Source organism: Pantherophis guttatus, chromosome 17 (assembly GCF_059756535.1).
Source record: "Pantherophis guttatus breed Tessera chromosome 17, ASM5975653v1, whole genome shotgun sequence".
Lineage (NCBI taxonomy): Eukaryota > Metazoa > Chordata > Lepidosauria > Squamata > Colubridae > Pantherophis > Pantherophis guttatus.
Window position 1 is genome coordinate 3987793 of NC_142079.1, and position 19548 is coordinate 4007340.

Genomic DNA, 19548 nt, shown 5'->3' on the forward strand with positions numbered 1-19548 from the left:
CCAATCTTGGACAACTTTAAGACCTACAGACTTCAACTCCCAGAATTCCCCAGCCAGCCATACTAGGGCGCAAAGAAAAAAAAAAATCTGCTGTGAACTCCACATAGGTGTCAGGAAGGGCATCCGATCAGTCAAGGCTGAGCTCCATCTAGTCGCCCTGACTCTATGAATAATTAAATGTAAAGGTTCCCCTCGCACATGCGTGCTAGTCGTTCCCGACTCTGGGGGCGGTGCACATCTCCGTTTCAAAGGCAAAGAGCCAGCGCTGTCCGAAGATGTCTCCGTGGTCATGTGGCTGGCATGACTCAACGCCAAAGGCGCACAGAACGCTGTTCCCTTCCCACCAAAGGTGGTCCCTTTTTTTCTACTTGCATTTTTTACCTGCTTTCGAACTGCTAGGTTGGCAGAAGCTGGGACAAGTCACGGGAGCTCAGCCCGTTAACACGGCACTAGGGATTCGAACCGCTGAATTGCCGACCTTTCGATCGACAAGCTCAGCATCTTAGCCACTGAGCCATGATGAATAATGAATATGAATAATTAAGCGATCGTAAAAAGGAAGCAAACGGGAATATGTGCATTAACTATATTGTATTAATAAAGAAGAATATGTGTAGCTCGGGGTTGATATGAGGGATCCTGAGCTTGCTGGTTTTCTTGCAGATGTTTCAGGATCCTAACTAGGAAACCTAATCAGTGCTCGTGCTTATCTAAGTTGTACATGCATGATTTAAGGCCTCCAAAAGGGCTGGAGCCATTCTAATCTCCGAGGGGGACGATATCCCACGGAGCAGGGGCCACCGCAGAAAAGGCCCATCTTCTCGTTCCTGCCAGTCGACATCGTTGGCTGACGGCACCTGCAACATGTCCAAATCTGCCAGATCAAACTGGACAGGTGAACTCTGTCTTGGATAAAGACAGTCCTACAGGTAACCAAGTAACAGGTGACAAGGAGCACCTTGAGCTGCACCCCACGGATGAAAGTATCGGAAGGGGCGAAGCCCTTTCTCGCTTCTAGAATTAAAAACCAAGTTGGCCATCTTCTCAAAAATGTTTCTGAGCATTTTGAGAGACCTCCGTCTGTCTGAGCTTCATGGAAACCACCTGGAGCTCTACGGGAATTGCGGGCCCCATCTTCCAACCCTGCTCAAAATATTCTACGGGGCTCGTCAGGCGTGTTCTCCGAAGCACACCACGGCTTCCCAACAGGAGGCAGGGGAGAATTCTCAACAGCTCCTCCGCATGAAAACATCTTTTACGCCGGCAATATTGATATGACAATTATGCGTGTTTAGCTCACGCTAAGCCGGGGCAAGTGACATTTTATGCATTCGGATGTGACTAAGATCACCTACAAGCAGCCGGGTGACTCAAGCTAATTGAAACAGCAGCGCCTTAGCTAAATAGCAGCCCCGCTTACCGCTTTCTGCTCGGCAAGGATTTTGCACTTTTCGTGAGCTTCCTCCTCGTGTTTCCTGAGCATGTTCTCCAGAGCATCTTTGTCTGCCAAGTCTTTCTTCATTTGGTTATCAAGCACCTGCGGGGATTGTGGGAAGGAGGAAACAAGCAGGCCTTACTTTTAGGCCTCTTGACGTTCCAGCGAAACTTGGGTTGTCTTAAACCGTTTCGGACGCCTGGAAAAGTGTCTGGAAGGCCAAACCCTATCGGGAAGTTGCAAAAGCTTTCTGGGGCTGAAAAAGCCGGAGTTGGTCTTGGAGTGGCATTCCAGGTGCTCCATTCAAAAGAAACCTCACAAAATGTATTCAAAATGGACTGTGATTATTGTGTGTGGGTGGGTGGGTGTTTGTGTGTGTAGCATATGTATTTGTATGTGCGTGCATGCATATGGGAATGGATAGATAGATAGATAACGTAGATAGATTGGATGGATGGATGGATGGATGGATGGATGGATGGATGGATGAGAGAGAGATGGATGAGAGATGGATGGATGGAAGAGATGATACATAAGAGAGAGAGAGATTATAGATGATGGATGGATGGATGGATGGAAGATAGATAGGATGGATGGATGGATGGATGGATGGATGGATGGATGGATGGGTGGGTGGGTGGATAGATGGACGGACAAATGACAGACAGACAGACAGATGATAGATGACATACTATGTCATCTATAGTGTAGATGTATAGATGGATGAATGGATAGATAGAGATGATAGATGGATGGACAGACAAATAAATATAGATGATAGATGACAAACATACAGATTAGACGGATGGATAGATGGATGGACGGACGGATGGACAGACAGACAGACAGACATAGATGATAAATGACATACTATGTCATCTATAGTACAGATGGATGGATGGATGGATATGACAGATGGACGGACAGACAGACAGACATAGATATATAGACGATAGATGGCAGACATACAGATTAGATGGATGGATGGATGGATAGAGAGAGAGAGAGAGATGGTAGAGATAGATAGAAATTGACAGCAGATATCAGAAATTTCATTTTTAAATGTGTGCCAATGTGTTCGCAGAAACAAGTGACAATCAAGGTTATCTTATCTTAAAGCTACGTTTGAGAAACATGGATATTGGCAACGGTGGCGAATATCTGTAGCTCGGGTGGAGGATGAGGGTGGAGGTTCGTTCTCCGAGCTTGTGGGTTGGTTTCCGAATATTTCATTACCAGGCTAGGTAATGTCTTCAGCGGAGTTTAGGGGAGGTCAGTGTTTAGGGGTTCCGATGAAGACTGGCCACCAAAGCCCACACCTTGACATGCCTTCTAGATGTTTCATAATAGGAGCAAAAAAATGATTGAGCTGAAGAGGAGGCTGGCATGCCCAACTCAAAAGTCAGTCCTACTTAGAGTCTAATTGTTCAGTTGCCTGGCACTGTGGACATTATTTGGCGAGAGTTTCGTTCGATCCTTTCTTCGTATTTTCTGCCTGGGTCAACCTGACATCTGAATAGCCGCTCAACAGTTCCATGGCAATTTGAGCCCCATCCTCCTCCTCAACAATCTCTTACAATTTGTTAAAAGCTCTTGCTGGACTTTCCCAGGGATTTCTTGAAAAAGACAGCTAATGCAGAAGGGGAGCACGAAGGGAAGGGAAGAATAAGCTAAAGGTAAAAGTTCCCCTCGCACATATGCGCTAGCCGTTCCCGACTCTAGGGGGCGGTGTGCTCATCTCCGTTTCAAAGCCGAAGAGCCAGCGCTGTCCGAAGACGTCTCCGTGGTCATGTGGCCGGCATGACTCAACGCCAAAGGCGCACGGAACGCTGTTCCCTTCCCACCAAAGGTGGTGCCTATTTTCCTACTTGCATTTTTTACGAGCTTTTGAACTGCTAGGAAGTTCCTAGAAGCTGGGATAAGTCACAGGAGCTCACCCCGTCACGCGGCACTGGGGATTCGAACCGCTGAACTGCCAACCTTTCGATCAGACAAGCTCAGTGTCTTAGCCACTGAGCCACCGCAAATCCCCCCAAATCATTTGATGATAGATAGATAGATGATAGATATATAGAGATAGACAGATGATATAGTGATAGAGATAGACAGATGATAGAGAGAGAGAGAGAGACAGATGTTAGATGATAGATAGAGATAGGTAGATATAGAGATAGACAGATGATAGATGATATAGATAGATATATAGAGATAGACAGATGATAGATAGAGATAGAGAGAGAGATAGACAGATGATAGATAGATATAGAGATAGACAGATGATAGATGTTAGAGAGGGGGAGGGCAAGAGGCTGACTCTGTAAACCGTTTAGAGTGGGCTGTGAAGCGGTCTATCAGTCTAAGGGCTATTGCTATTTCCTTTCCTTTCCCAACACAATGCAGGAGGATGAGAAAAGCCCCCTGTCTCCAAAGGATCAAATCCACTTCTTACTTTGAGTCTTTCTTCATACATTTGTTCTTTCTGCTTCAGATGCAACTCCAGGTGTTGGGCCGCCAGCTGAGCTTCCCTGTGTTTCTCTTCCAGTTCCTAGGAGAAAAGATATTTCGTCAGCATCTCAAACTCACCAAAGAGCCTTTGGTGGCGCAGCTGACTAAGTGCTGTTAAAGTAGCACTTAGCTTCCAGCTGCCTGCAATTACTGCAAGTTCAAATCTCACCAGGCTCAAGGTTGACTCAGCCTTCCATCCTTCCGAGGTAGGTAAAATGAGGACCCGGATTGTGGGGGGCAATAAGCTGACTTTGTATAAAATAGAACACCGCTTGGGGGCCCCGAAAGCCCTACTAAGCAGGCATATACAAAAGTATGAAGGCTATTGCTTAACGCATTGTAAGCCGCCCTGAGTCTCCGGAGAAAGGGCAGCATATAAATTGAACCAATAAATAAATAAATAAATAAATAAATAAATAAATAAATAAATAAATAAATAAATAAATAAATAAATAAACAAACAAACAAACAAACAAACTAACTCAAAGGGGAATACCTACAGAAGCGCACCTACATAGCCCTACACACACACACACACACAAAATATAATAACAAAGTTCCAATTTTTTTCTCCAGGTCCTTTTCCATTAGACCCATAAAGGAAAAATCTTCTGCTTTCATCTTCCTCTCCATCTTCAAAACCTTCTGTATTAAAAACGTGAATCGTGATTCGAAAAGCCGCCCTTAATAAGGGAAGTGGCTTCGTGCATTCGTTTCCAACTGACTGCATGACCCGACAATCCTTCTCCTGCATTGCACATGAATAAATTACAAGCCCATCTGTAGGCTGAACTCCCGACGATCGCTTGATGCGAATCGACGTGCTCCCCGGGATAAATGTTTTGCAGGATCCAATCTGGGTCACTCGCCGGGACCAGAAGGTTTGGCCTTCCCGAGCTTTCGGACTCGTGCTGGAGCCCATCCTCGGGGAACTTTTCCCTAGCGGAGTGTGCACTGTTGTGTATGTGTGTGGTTTTTTTAGAACGGCACACAATCCGTTAGGGAGATGTTCTCTGAGGATGGGCTTCAGCACGAGTCCGAAAACCCGGAAGACAAAACCCAGATTGGATCCTGCATGCATGCATCTGATTCACAGATTAACCGAGTCGGAAGGGACCCTGTAGGTCATCTAGTCCAACCCCCTCCCCCCCAAAGCAGGAAACCCTACACCATTTCTGATATTGGGGTACAGCCCATCAACAATTATACGAACACTGTTAAGTTATAATGCCTTGGTAATAAGGCCACACTTGGGATACTGCATTCAGTTTTGGTCGCCACGATGTAAAAAAGATGTGGAGACTCTAGAAAGAGTGCAGAGAAGAGCGACAAAGAGGATTAGGGGACTGGAGGCTAAAACATATAAAGAACGGTTGCAGGAACTGGGTATGTCTATATTGTGGTTGCCAGCAGCCTGCGGAGCTGGCAGCAGAGTTGGACAGTGAGGAGGCTGGGGAGGACAATGGGCCAGTCCTGGAAGGACCAGACGAGGGCTCTGCGTCGGAGACAGAGATGGGGCCAGGGCCATCTGGGAGCGATGCGTGGACTCCAGAGCCTCCAGAGACAGACAGCAGAGAGGTAGAGGAACAGGAGGAGCCTGTTCCTAATACAGGCATGCGAAGAGCTGCCAGAAGGCAAGAGCAGCTGAAGCAAAAAGGACGACTCAGGAGTAAGGCCAGAAGATGATTGGCCCCTCCCATAAGGCTTAAAAGAGCAGCAACGGCTCTTGGGATCTTTGTAGAAAAGCAACGATTGATTCCAGTGCTTCTTGTCAGAGTCTCTTGAACTTTGTGGGGGTTTTGATAAGAAAAGCCTTTGGCAGGTTGCCAAAGCCATCAAAGGTTGGTGATAAGGCCGTAGGACTGTTTATGAAGGACTTGTTTTGGACTAAGCTGAGAATAAATCAATTCTCAGCTGTTTTAATAAAATAAGTTTGTTCAGGACTGAATTGTGTTTGGTAATCTCTACATGGGCCTCGGTCACAACAGTCTAGTTTGATGAAAAGAAGGACTAAGGATGACATGATAGCAGTCTTCCAATATCTCAGGGGCTGCCCCAAAGAAGAGGGAGTCAAGCTATTCTCCAAAGCACCTGAAGGCAGGACAAGAAGCAATGGGTGGAAACTCATCAAGGAGAGAAGCAACCTAGAACCAAGGAGAAATTTCCTGACAGTGAGAACAATTAACCAGTGGAACTCCTTGCCTCCAGAAGTTGTGAATTCTCCAACACTGGAAGTTTTTAAGAAGAGGTCGGATAACCATTTGTCTGAAGTGTAGGGTTTCCTGCCTAAGCAGAGGGTTGGACTAGAAGACCTCCAAGGTCCCTTCCAGGTCTGTTATTCCAATTCAAGTTTTTTTTTTTAAATCACAGACTAGCACACATCTCTCTGCAATCGGCTTAAACATATATTCGAAGGCAAGCAAGCCAGCAGCGGCGGCAGCAACAACCAAAACTCCATCGTGACCTATTTCCCCAAAATGGATAGATCTTTCCAGAAAGTCAAGAAGTGTAAGTTGAAAGCCGCTGCAGACTCCGGGGCAGAGAAAAAAAACAAAAACCACTTGAAATCTTCTTCTCCTACTCAGCTGCCCCTACCTCTGTTGCCATAGCAAGCTGTCAGCTTCCACCTACACGGCTAAAAGCCCAGGGAAAACATAAAAGACTCACAACGTTTTCTCTTCTTCGAGGGTTGATCTTCGGTTCGGTTCTTTGAAGTAGATCCCGGCTCAAGCAGTCGCTTCCTTTTTGAGAAAATGCTCTCCGGGTTTGTTTTGTTTTTTTAGAGGGGAGGATGAAACCGTTCTCAAACCCATCGGCCGCTGGTGATTCTCCAGAACAGAGGTCTTCAAACTTGGCAGCTTTAAGACTTGTGGACTTCAACTCCCAGAATTCTCCAGCCAGCTATGCTATGAATTCTGGGAGTTGAAATCCACAAGTCTTAAAAGCTGCCAAGTTTGATAGCTGGCTTTGAGAATTCTGGGAGTTGAAGTCCACAAGTCTTAAAAGCTGCCAAATTTGATAGCTGGCTTTGAGAATTCTGGGAGTTGAAGTCCACAAGTCTTAAAAGCTGCCAAGTTTGATAGCTGGCTTTGAGAATTCTGGGAGTTGAAGTCCACAAGTCTTAAAAGCTGCCAAATTTGATAGCTGGCTTTGAGAATTCTGGGAATTGAAGTCCACAAGCTGCCAAGTTTGAAGACCTCTGCTCCAGAATCTCAGCGTACATTTTGGATTCAAACAATACAAAGCCAAAAACGCAGAATCGTATGGCCGGACCTTTGAGGTCTTCTAGTCCAACCTCCTGCTTAAGGCAGATCTTTACACCACCCGAGTCAAAGGGTTGTTCAATCCAGCGATGGAGACACAACTCCACAACTCCACAACTCCAGAAGGCTATGGATCTTTAACAGATCCAAACGTTCCATCCGTTACTTCTTATCTTGCCCTCTGATGCTGTGGAGAACAGGTTGACTCTCCCCACTCCTCTTGTCTATGACTGATTAACAGAATAACGGAGTTGGAAGGGACCTTGGAGGTCTTCTAGTTCAACTCCCTGCTCCGAGGAGGAGACCCTAATACCATTTCAGACAGGTAGCTTTCCAGGTTTTTCTTCAAACTGCTAGGTTCGAAAGGAGCTGAGGCAGAAACGGGAGCTCAACCCATCCTGGAGCGCTCGGGTCTCAAACTGCCAACCTCCTTTCAGTTGACACGGCCAGCGTTTTTTAACCACTGGGACACCGCACAACAGTTGTGCGGTGGACAGGGGGGGATCGTGAGGAACTGGACAGTAGTTACTTTTTTTTCCAATCTCATTGTAACCGGAGTAGCCACATGGCGAGATAGAGGCGGCAAATATATTTAAAACAAACTTTGACCGGTCGCTAAAGAAATGGCCGTAAGTCGAGGAGCACCTGTACCTGCCAATCTGTGTGCATATAAATATTGATAGGTATTTGGACCACCTATCAACGCAGGGCCGAAGAACTCTAAGCAGCTAGAAAGGTCTCCTTTATTTATTTTATTTATTTATTTATAGTCAGATTTATATGCCGCCCTTCTCCCGCGGGACTCGGGGCAGCTCACAACAATAAAACAACCCGACAGTAAATAAGAGTTAAAAAATATTAAAACCAATTTAAAATCCCCAATCCCCAAGTTAAAATCAACAACAGATCAGGGCAGTTGGTGAAAAAGCCATGTCTTTAGGTCGGCGCGGAAGGTACGGAGGTCGGGGGCCGTCCGGAGCTCGGTGGGCAACCCAATCCAGAGGGTCGGTGCGACCACAGAGAACGCCCTCATTCTGGGGACCGCCAGCCGACACTGTCTAGCCGAGGGGACCCGGAGGAGGGCAGCCCTATGTGAGCGCACTGGGCAGTGGGAGGCCGGTAGGAGATGATCCTGCAGATCCTTTATCCTTCGTAAGAGCGAGAATCCTAGCAAGCCACACCATGGATTCGCATCGGCAGATTATTTCCGGAGAGGGAAGAGTTAAGGTGATTCATTCGGTCCTTCTCCAACACGGGGGGAAAAACCCAACAGATTTCGGGACACGGGCGAGACTGCCAAGGCTTCTCCAGCTTGGCTTTGCAGGCTTCATTGTCACGTAACTCCAACATATTGATGGGCAGGGAGTTTACGAAACACCCCTTTGTTGGAGCCGGGAGCGTCTGTTGCGGCAACTGGAAGCCGAGGCTCCTCCGTGGGAAGCAGAAGCACCACGAGGAGCCCGGGGGATTCTGTGGGAAAGGCCCCGGGGGAAATTGGGGGGTGTGAAAGAGGGGAATTGGAGGACTCCCAGCAGAAGGCAGGGGGTTGGACTGGAAGCGTCATTTTTTCTGGCCTGTCCAAGAATTAACTAATTACTTAATTCTTTTCTTTCTTTTTCTTTCTTTCTTTCTTTCTTTCTTTCTTTCTTTCTTTCTTTCTTTTTCTTTCCTTTTTCTTTCTTTCCTTTTTCTTTCTTGCCTTCCTTCCTTCTTTTTTTTCTTTTTTCTTTCTCTTTCTTTCCTTTTTTGTTTCTTCCTTCCTTCTTTCTCTTCCTTCCTTCACTTTCTTTCTTTCCTTTTTCTTTCTTGCCTTCTTTCTTTTTTCTTTCCTTTTTCTTTCTTGCCTTCTGTTTCTTCCTTCCTTCTTTCCTTTTCTTTTTTTCTTTCCTTCCCATGTTTCCTTTTTTCTTTCCTTCTTTCCTTCCTTCTCCCCTTTTTTCTTTCTTTCCTTCTTCTTTCCTTTTTCCTTTCTTTCTTTCATGCCTTCCTTCTTTCTTTTCTTCCTTCCTCTCTCTCTCCTTCCTTCCTTCTTTTCTCTTCCTTCCTTCTTTCTTTCGTCATCACGTTTTCAAGGAAGTCCAGTTGCCTTTTCAAAAGCACTATTGCGTCAACCAACTAGAGTTAAGAGGAGGCAAGGCTACCAGGTATGAATATGAATGTATAAATACTTTTTATTGGGGCGGATTTTCATGATTTATGATTGCTGTCAAACACCCCCTGAGAAAGCTTGAAGGCTGATGCCTTCTCTAAAGCAGGAACCACATTTTTCAGCCTCACGGACTCAGGGTATTATTAACAAGGAACCCTCGATAAATGTTACCTGTCCCCAGCTGCAGAAGTTTATAATTTGAAACCTTCTGCTTCTTTTTCTGTCTTTTTAACACTTCCCACCAAATACCACTCACTCCATTTGAAAACTCCCCTCTTTTTTTTTTTCTTCATTGCTACCCACCAGAATTTTATCAGCCATCTGTTGGATTTGCTGAGATTTTGTCTGGATATCTTCTTTCAGTCGGTTCTCTCGCCGTTCCACCGTCTCCAGCCGCTTCACTTGGTTCTCCAGAGAATGGCGTCTTTCCTAGAGAAAGTTTCAGACAAGAAGGCAGAATGAACCCCTCCTCACCCCACCCCACCCCCCAAAAAAAGAATCCGGATAGTCAACCAACGTTTTGCCATCACAAGACCACTCGACTCAGAACCTTGGATGATTGAATTTGAGTTAGGAAGCCCGGACGGTTTGAAAAACAACAAAAAAAGTTTAAAAAAAAATGGCAATGATTCTTTCGTGACAACTCTGCCACACCGTATAAATTTGGCCACTTTCAAACCAAGAACGGTGGTTTCCCACTACAAGCGCAAACAGCTGTGGCTACATGCTCTCCAAATTCACTTCTGCCTTTATCTAAGATAAAGGTAAAGGTTCCCTCCGCACATAGGTGCCAGTCGTTCCCGACTCTAGGGGGCGGTGCTCATCTCCGTTTCAAAGCCGAAGAGCCAGCGCTGTCCGAAGACGTCTCCGTGGTCACGTGGCTGGCATGACTCAACGCCAAAGGCGCACGGAACGCTGTTCCCTTCCCACCAAAGTGGTTCCTATTTTTCTCCTTGCATTTTTTACCTGCTTTCGAACTGCTAGGTTTGGCAGAAGCTGGGACAAGGAACGGGAGCTCACCCCGTTACGCGGCACTCGGGATTCGAACCGCTGAACTGCCGACCTTTCGATCGACAAGCTCAGCGTCTTAGCCACTGAGCCACTGCCTTTATCTAAACTTCGGTTCAAATTCCCTCCAAAAAAGGCCATAATCTTTAAGCAAAAAAGTCTCAGTCAGCAAAGAAAGCCAAGCCTGCCACACCAGACCTTTTTGTTGCATTGGAACCCGACGCGCCAAAGTTGACAACTTGCTAACCTCGGCTTCCAGCAATTTCTTTTTCATGCTTTCGTTGGAGTCCTCCCGGTTCTGCAATTTCTCCAGCTCTTTCTCGGCCCTCTCTTTGGCTTGGCGGATGTTCTGAAGCAATTCGGTGGCTTCCGAGCTGGCTTTCATGGCCTTCAAAAGAGAAGTGAAAATCAGGGGTGCCAAAACACCGAAGCATTTCAGGAACCCATCGCACAAGGTTTTTAGCTTAGCGCATCACGTAATTTGATGCATAGGGGGAGGGGGAATCAACAATATACTGGTCCCTACATTAGGAAGGAAGGAAGGAAGGAGGGAGGGAGGGAGGGAAGAAGGGAGAGAGGGAGGGAAGAAGGGAGAAAGGGAAAGGGAGAGGGAGGGAGAGAGAGAGAGAGAGGAAGGAAAGGAAGGAAGGGAGAGAGGGAGGGATATTGTGGCCATCCAGAGCTGTTTTTTTAATTGGACAGACTTATAAAAGGGAGGGAGGGAGGGAAGAAGGGAGAGGGAAAGGAAGAGGGAGGGAGAGAGAGGGGGAGGAAGGAAGGAAGGAAGAAGGGAGAGAGGGAAAGGGAGAGGGAGGGAGGGAGAGAGAGAGAGAGGAAGGAAAGGAAGGGAGAGGGAGGGAGGGAGGGATATTGTGGCCATCCAGAGCTGTTTTTTAATTGGACAGACTTATAAAAGGGAGGGAGAGAGGGAGGAAGGAAGGAAGGAAGGAAGGAAGGAAGGAAGGAAGGAAGGAAGGAAGGAAGGAAGGAAGGAAGATGCTAAAGTAATGTCCAGAGCATATTCTCCACGAAAGTAAAAGACCTAAAATTTGTGTAGTTATGTTACTGTCATGAGCCTGGACCTATCAAGAATTTCATCAGCCCAAAGCACCAATGAATGGACATAAACTGTCTCAATTCCTACCCTCAAAATGTAGACATTATAGGGCCCTGCACATCAGAACAACTAGACACAAGGACAGTTTTTTCCATCACTCTGCTAAACAAATAATTCCCTTAACACTGTCAAACTATTCACTAAATCTGCACTACTATTAATCTTCTCATTGTTCCCATCACCCATCTCCTTCCACTTATGACTGTAACCTTGTTGGTGGTATCCTTACGATTTATATTGACTGTTTCCTAATATGATTTGATTGCTTATGACTATCATTAAGTGTTGTACCTTATGATTCTTGACGAATGTATCTTAGCTTTTATGTACACTGAGAGCCTATGCACCAAAGACAAATTCCTTGTGTGCCCAATCACACACTTGGCCAATAAAAGAATTCTATTCTATTCTATTCTTCTAGGAGAGTGGGGGTGGGCTTCCCACACCAGGAACAACAACAAAAAAATAAAATAAAAAAAATAGAAGTCATAGAATCCATGAGTTATCTTTTGGCACCTACTCCATTCATGAAAACCCCGAGCCAAATTAAACCACCGCAATCTGTTGCCATCTCCGCACTCATTATATCATCCCCTAAAGCAAGCCTCGACTGCTGAAAACGCTCACACACCTGATGCGGGATGCATGTGCCTTTCTCTCTCTCTCTCTCTCTCTCTTTCTTCTCTCTCTCTCTCTTTCTTCTCTCTTCTCTCTCTCTTTCTTCTTGTTCTCTTTCTCTCTCTCTCTCTCTCTTTCTTCTCTCTTCTCTCTCTCTTTCTTCTTGTTCTCTTTCTCTCTCTCCTCTCTCTCTTTCTCCTCTCTCTCTTTCTTCTCTCCTCCCTCTCTCTTTCTTCTCTCTCCTCTCCTCTCTTTCTCTTTCTCTCTCTCTTTCTTCTCTCTCTCTCTCTCTCTCTCTCTCTCTCTCTCTCTCTCTCTCTCTCTGTGCCCGACTTAGCCTTCTCAAATTAAGTTCCTACCCAATAGTCCAAATTCTGACTCAAACTTTTGTTTTTAAAAATAAGACGGCCCTGACAGGTTGTGAAGAGGAGAAAGCACCAAGCATCACGATCTCAAGTTCCAGGGCCCACCCCCCACATCTTCCCCCCCCTCCCACTTCCCCGTCTCTCTTTCCTATCTAACAGCAGGATGACTAACTCTGTTTTGGAACACCAGACTCTTGTTCCGCCCTCCTCTGCGTTACAGCTTGCGGGAAAATGTCTATAGAGGAGATTTATAAACTTGTGTAGGGGGTAAATTTAAAAAAATTAATAATCAAACCCCCCCCAAAAAAACCCTTCCTCCTCACCAGTTTTCTCACTGAAAATCAAAAGCCATCGATTCTCCGGCCACGTCCGGAATTAAACCTCACCTTGGTCAGCTTCTCTTGGAGTTCTTGAATTTTCACCTGTTGATCTGCATTGATCTAGACAAGAGAGGAAAGGAAAGAATGACAGAATGAGAAAATCGGGAAGGGACCTCAGAGGTCTTCTAGTCCAACCCACTGCTAGACAGGAGACCCTACACCTATGACTATCACTCAGTGTTGTATCTTATGATTCTTGACGAATGTATCTTGTCCTTTTATGTACACTGAGAGCGTATGCACCAAAGACAAATTCCTTCTGTGTGTCCAATCACACTTGGCCAATAAAGAATTCTGTTCTGTTCTGTTCTGTTCTGTTCTGTTCTGTTCTCTGCTCTACTCTACTCTACTCTACTCTACTCTACTCATAACTGGAGGTTTTTAAGAAGAAACTGGACAGCCACTTGTCTGAAATGGTATAGGGTCTCCACCTTAAGCAGTGGGTTGGACTAGAAGACCTCCAAGGTCCCTTCCATTTATTCTATTCTGTTCTGTTCTGTTCTATTCAAGGCCTCCCATGAAATTTCTATCTTTATTTAGCCATCCTGTTTATTGTCATTGTACGTATATACACCGTATACCCATACAACGAAATTCACATAACACCCAGAGACCAGACCCAACTCACATGACAATCCCCAAACACCCCCACCCACCCACCACAAATTCCCCACCCCTAAACCACCCAAAAATCCACACAACAGACCAAATAATGTTGTCCAACAGCTCACTGATGGTGGCCCTTTAGTTCATTGTTGAGTGCAGTTATAGCTCTGGGATAAAACCTTTTCCCAATTCTTACCTCCTGAACCTTGTCTTAGGCCGACCTTCCCTAATTTGCCTTCTCCACTCTGCTTACGCAGCTCAACATCTCCTTACTTTCTGACTCCTTACAGCCTCTAAGCTGGCGCAGGGATTTTTCCTCGGCTGCTGAAAACGCACTTCAAGTCACAATGCTTGAAATCTTATAAGCTGCCTAAGATTGGCAGTTTCCCTTATGGGGATAAAATGTTCAGGAAGATTCCATATAATGCTAATGCGGTCAAACAGGGCACAGTTTCTATCACTACTGCCTGTCCCCAAATCCCAGTTTTAAGTCTGGAATACATTCGATTTCATGATTTTGGTCCGCTGGCTAGTCCCTCACTGCCAATCAAACTGTGAGTCAGTCAAATATTGTATTTATTCTGGGATACCAAAGGTGCTTTTTTCAAAAAGCAATTGGGCTCTATTCGTTTTTTTCACTGAAGACCTCGGTTTTTTTTCTCATCCAGGAAGCTTCTTCAGTTCCCCAAAGGCAACTGGAACTTCCTTCGTTTTTCCTTGAAGAAGTTTCGCTTCTCATCTGAGAAGCTTCCTCAGTTCTCGGTTCCAATCCTTCTCCAGAACTGAGGAAGCTTCTCAGATGAGAAGCAAAACGCCTTCAAAGAAAAACAAAGGAAGTCCACTTGCCTTTTAGAAAAGCATCTTTGGGGGCCGCCATGATCTGGATGATTTGAGAATCCCCACAGACGTTTATTCCCGGGATGTTATCGCTGAATTCCAGAAAGAAAATGAGACTTATAAACATACCTTCTCCAGCTTGGAATACAGCTCTCCTACTTCTGTTTTTCCTTGGTCTTTAACCTTTTAGGTGAAAATTAAACAGAACATGTAATTTAGTAACCGGATCCAGATTAACAGAAAACTATGAAACTTTGAAGTTTCCATGTTCTTATACCTTTCCCCCACCAACACACCTTTTATTGGAGAAATAAGGGTGAAATCGTGCAGGCAATTGTGATCCAAAAAAAGAAAGAGAGGGAATCTTTCTTAAGTAGATATCCTAATCTAATTGCGGTATTGAAAATAGAGTCATCGGAAATTAATAAAAGCAGTTATTAAGGACTAATTTTGACCAGAAAAAGGCAACCATACTGGGTGTAAAGGCATTTGTTCTGATTATATTGTAACACACAAAGTAAACAATTTAGAATAACAGAGTTGGAAGGGACCTTGGAGGTCTTCTAGTCCAACCCCCTGCTTAGGCAGGAAACCCTACACCACTTCAGACAAATGGTTATCCAACCTCTTCTTAAAAACTTCCAGTGTTGGAGCATTCACAACTTCTGGAGGCAAGGAGTTCCACTGATTCTTTGTTCTGTCAGGAAATTTCTCCTTAGTTCTAGGTTGCTTCTCTCCTTGATTAGTTTCCACCCATTGCTTCTTGTTCTACTCTCAGGTGCTTTGGAGAATAGCTTGACTCCCTCTTCTTTGGGGCAGCCCCTGAGATATTGGAAGACTGCTATCATGACTCCTCTATTCTATTCTATTCTATTCTATTCTATTCTATTCTATTCTATTCTATTCTATTCTATTCTATTCTCCTTTCCTTATTCCATTCTTTTCATTTTCTATATTCTATTCTATTCTATTCTCTATTCTATTCTATTCATTCATTCTCTATTCTATTCTATTATTCTATTCTATTCTATTCTCCTTCTTTCCTTATTCCATTCTTTTCATTTTCTATATTCTATTCTATTCTATTCATTTTTCTATATTCTATTCTATTCTATTCTATTCTATTCTCCTTTCCTTATTCCATTCTTTTCATTTTCTATATTCTATTCTATTCATTTTTCTCTATTCTATTCTATTCTATTCTATTCTATTCTATTCTATTCTATTCTATTCTATTCTATTCTATCCTATCCTATCCTATCCTATCCTATCTTGGTGGCGTAATGGTTAGAATGCAGGATTGCAGGCTAACCCTTCCCACTGCCAGCAGTTCGATCCTGACCGGCTCAAGGTTGACTCAGTCTTCCGCCCTTCCCGAGGTCGGTAAAATGAGGTGTCAGGGTTCTAAAACCGAGTCAAATTTCTCCCTTTTCCCTCCGTTAGGAGCCAGCTAGATTGGAAATCAACCATTGAATTCTGGAGGAGCTGACCTTAACTACTTTCTGGAGCCGGTTATGACATTCGGTGGCTTTCCGCTTGAACTCTTCGGCGGCCAGTCGAGATTCCCTCAGCTCCGATTCGTAAAGATCGCTGCGTCTGCGAGCAGAAATCAGGTCTTCTTCTAGCTGATTCATCATCAATCTCATTTCTTCCACTTGAGCTTGGTACTCCTGAGGACCGGAAAGAGAAGTCAGACATTGGAAAGTCATGAAGGGAAAATAGAGGGGAGGAAAGATTCTGGAATCACAGAGAGACTCATAGTGAAATGTGGTCATCCATTTGTCCATTCGTTCGCAAACAGCAAACAGCCTGCTTTACTTTCAGTTTCGTTTTCAGCATAGCTTGATTAGCACAAGGAAAAAAAAAAAATCTGCTCCAGCAATTTACCTCCTTGCAGCAAGCAACAGAGCCCTGCGCAAAACAGCTGAGAGTCGGGAGGCCGATCCAATCAACTTGTGCTAATCAGGCTGTGCTGAAGCTGAAAGGAGCTGTTTTTTTTTCTTGCTGTTGGCTTGCAAGGAGGTAACTGCTGCGAGGCAGAGGCCAAAGGGTGGGGGTCAGTGGGCGGGCGGGGCTACATTCGGTGTATAAGATGCACCTAAATTTTCACCCCTTTAAGGGGGGGAAAAAGTGCGTCTTATACTCCGAAAAATACGGTACATCCTCACGAATCAGAGTTATCCGTACCTGTTCTTTGATTTCCTGCAACTTGCGACTTTGTTCTCTTATATCGTGAAGGAGCTGCAGCGCCTTGTCATCCTCTTGAGACACTTCCATCCGCGCCTGTTCCAGACTTCGCTTTAAGCTCTGGAAAAAATGCAAGGTTGGACACAGAAAGGCCCCCCCAACTTTGCCTGAGACTGGGCCAAAGCAAAGGCGGTCGGCTAAGAGGGGGGAAAAAAATCAACAACCCCCAAACCGTTGTGAACAAGAAGCTTTGCATCTTAGCATTTTTGGGGTGCAATTTCCACCTTCTGACCTCGGGTGCAGGAAGAAGATCTTCTCGAAAGATGCCTCCAGAGAGGTTAAAAATATGCTTTCAATCCAAAACGGTAACAAGGACAAGTTATTTAAGAAGCTACTTGAAAAAGGAGACTATCATCGTAATCCCCCATGCAGAATCACAAGAGTTGAAAGAGACCTTGGAGCAGGGATGAAATGCTACCGGTTCACACCAGTTCGTCTGAACCGGTATGTCCAACAATCAGCTATGCCGCACAATTTAAATTAGCTAGAAAGCAGGAAATCCTTGACTTCCTCGACTAAGTCGAGGTAGTCCTCGACTTACAAACATTTGTTTAGTGACTGTTCAAAGTTACAATGGCACTGGGGGGAAAAAGTGAAACTTACGACCAAGTTTCACAATTACCACCTTTGCGGCGTTCCCCCACCCCACCCCCATGGTCATGTGATCCAAATTCAGCCACTCGGCAACCGACTCATACTTACGACGGTTGCAGAGGGTCACGCAATCCCCCTTTTGGGACCTTCTGACAAGGAAAGCCGATGGGGAAACCATAGGTTCACTTAACCACCGTGTGACTCACTTAACAACTGCCGTAATTCGTTTAACAAGCGCGGCAAGAAAAGTCGTCCAAGGGGGAGGGGGCCCAAACTCACTTAGCAAATGTTTCGCTTAGCCACAGAAAGGTTGGGGCTCAAGGGCGGTCGTTAAGTCGAGGACTCCCGGCATTCTTTCGCCTTGGTATCACAATCAACCCTTAGGTTCCTGATACCGCGATATTACGTAACAAGAATTTCAAAAGGCTTTTCAAATGATAAAACCGTCTGGAGCAAATTTCTTAAAACGGGGCCACCATCCCTGGGGGTGGCCAATCACCAACTCGAGATCTCCTAAAGGCCCACCGGGGTGAAGGGGTTTTCTGGGGGAACAGGGAGAGGCTCACACTGCATTCTGTGATGTAGGTAGCCAGGTCCTGTTCGAGGAGGGATCGCTGCGTCTCGGAGGCTTTCAGTTCCACCTCCTTTTGGCTGAGCACAGCCTCCACCTCTGACACTCGGCGATGCAGGCGCGTCATTTCCTGCTCCATCTGCAAACAGACATCGAAAGAGTTTTAAAAAAGGGATTTCCGGCAGGCGCGACGGAGAGAGCTGGCGGCGTCAAGGCGCGCCCCGGGAAGGTAAGAGACGAAAGTTTTAGTAAGGTGTTTTAAAAGGCAAATACCATTATTTCTGGTCCTGGGAAATTCACACTTCCTTCTCAGGGGAAAAGCAGTAATTCTAAGTCACCCCATTCATTCACGCGGCTTGTTCGCATTCGGTCCCTCTTCGAACCCCGTTTAGCAAAGAAGTCACCATCATTTTTTTCACCCGATTGGGTGGGTTTTTTTAAAAAATTATTATTATTTTCCTCTCTCTCTTTCACTCCACAGATGGGTCACTTGAGCTTTATCCCAAATCCATTTCGGACCAGAAGTGGATTTCCCCCCATATCTTTCAGAGGGACCAGAGATCAACGCGGATCAAAGCAAAAGAAAGCGCGACACTCCCTCGGCAAAGTCCCTCAAAAGGAGAACGGGAGTTTCCACGGATCCCCACGGAGTTTATTTCCAAGAAAAGAATTAGAACACGGTTCGTTGCAAAATCAAAGAAGCAGCCGTAGGTATGGAAGCAGAAAGAGGACCAGGAAGAGAAGGGGAGGGCGGGAAAACGCCCTCCAAGACTTTGCAGTACTCAAAAAGAGAATTAGAAGAAGGAAAGCATCAGATGAAAACGGCATGTGAAGTGCTGGAAATCAGAGCTGGGCTGATCAAGGATCTTGGATGGATCCAGAGCTTCTTCTGGTTAACGGGAGCAGCTCTGGAAAGACACATGACCTAAGATCATCTCTTTCTGCCCAACGAGGAAAAGTCTCCGCGGAAGCCGCCAACCGACGTCAACCTCTGGCAGGTCCTTTAGGCCGGACAGGTCGTGGACTTCTGGAGCAAGGAGGGAGGCCGGCCATGAAAATAAATACCTTGTGACACTTATCCTGGGTGTCTCGTAGCTCTTTGCTCTTAAAAAGGAGTTTCTTTTCCATGGAGCTAATCTTCGCGGGAGAATCCGAACGCAAAGCAGACCTTGAAAAAAAAGAGGAAAGAGAATGAATCGCAAACACTGCGTATAAGTATATGTGATATTCCAATCTGTAGGCTAAGAGGAAGGGTGAAATGCTACCGGTTCGCTCCGGTTCGGGCAAACCGGTAGTGATCAAAACTACCAGTTTGTGCGAACCGGTGGTTAAAAAAAAAAAAAGCTTTCTAGCGAAGCTAAATCGAGTGGCACATCTTATCCTCCCCCCTCGCTGTTATACTTACCTTCCCAAGCCTCCTTTTGGTGCATACTGTGGATGCACGGCCAGCGAACCGCAAACCGGTTCAGATTTCACCACTGCCTAAGAAGTTACGTAGAAGCCTTAAAAACTTACTCACAACCATCTAAAAAAGCAATGCAGGATACAGATTCTCTACCCGATCAAATAAGGCCTCTACACTCCAGCCTGGAATATTTTTTAATGCAACGTGGCCTCTATCTCAGGAGCTCTCAAATGTTGCATCATCTTCATTTCATGACCCCAAAATGCCTTGCGGGGTGGAGTCTGGGCAACTGAACGGAGCTGAATGTTTACTGGCCAGATGCCTTTCCTGTCGCCAGTACGGAGTTATAATCAGCAGATATATTCCCAGTGTGCCCAGAGAGAGAAAGATCTGCCTCTACCTAGGATCGAACTCACAGCCTCCTGATTGTGAGGCGAGAGCTCCACCT

General features: G+C 45.5%; 1 protein-coding gene across 15 annotated transcripts in view; it reads right to left on the bottom strand.

Moving 5' to 3' along the window:
- CIT (citron rho-interacting serine/threonine kinase) overlaps window positions 1–19548 on the bottom strand; it is a 104570-nt gene that overhangs the window by 54997 nt on the left and 30025 nt on the right. For 14 of the 15 annotated variants that reach the window (XM_087880499.1, XM_060685165.2, XM_060685164.2 and 11 more), the window contains 10 exons: window positions 18761–18863; window positions 17691–17834; window positions 16471–16590; window positions 15774–15953; window positions 14413–14466; window positions 12847–12900; window positions 10608–10748; window positions 9656–9781; window positions 3885–3980; window positions 1421–1537 (listed from right to left, as the gene is read on the bottom strand). In XM_087880499.1, coding sequence (XP_087736625.1) covers window positions 1421–1537; window positions 3885–3980; window positions 9656–9781; window positions 10608–10748; window positions 12847–12900; window positions 14413–14466; window positions 15774–15953; window positions 16471–16590; window positions 17691–17834; window positions 18761–18863 — 1135 coding nt within the window. Of the gene's footprint in view, window positions 1–1420; window positions 1538–3884; window positions 3981–9655; window positions 9782–10607; window positions 10749–12846; window positions 12901–14412; window positions 14467–15773; window positions 15954–16470; window positions 16591–17690; window positions 17835–17968; window positions 18864–19548 lie in introns of all 15 variants that reach the window. The other variant, XM_087880505.1, reaches the window with a different exon arrangement.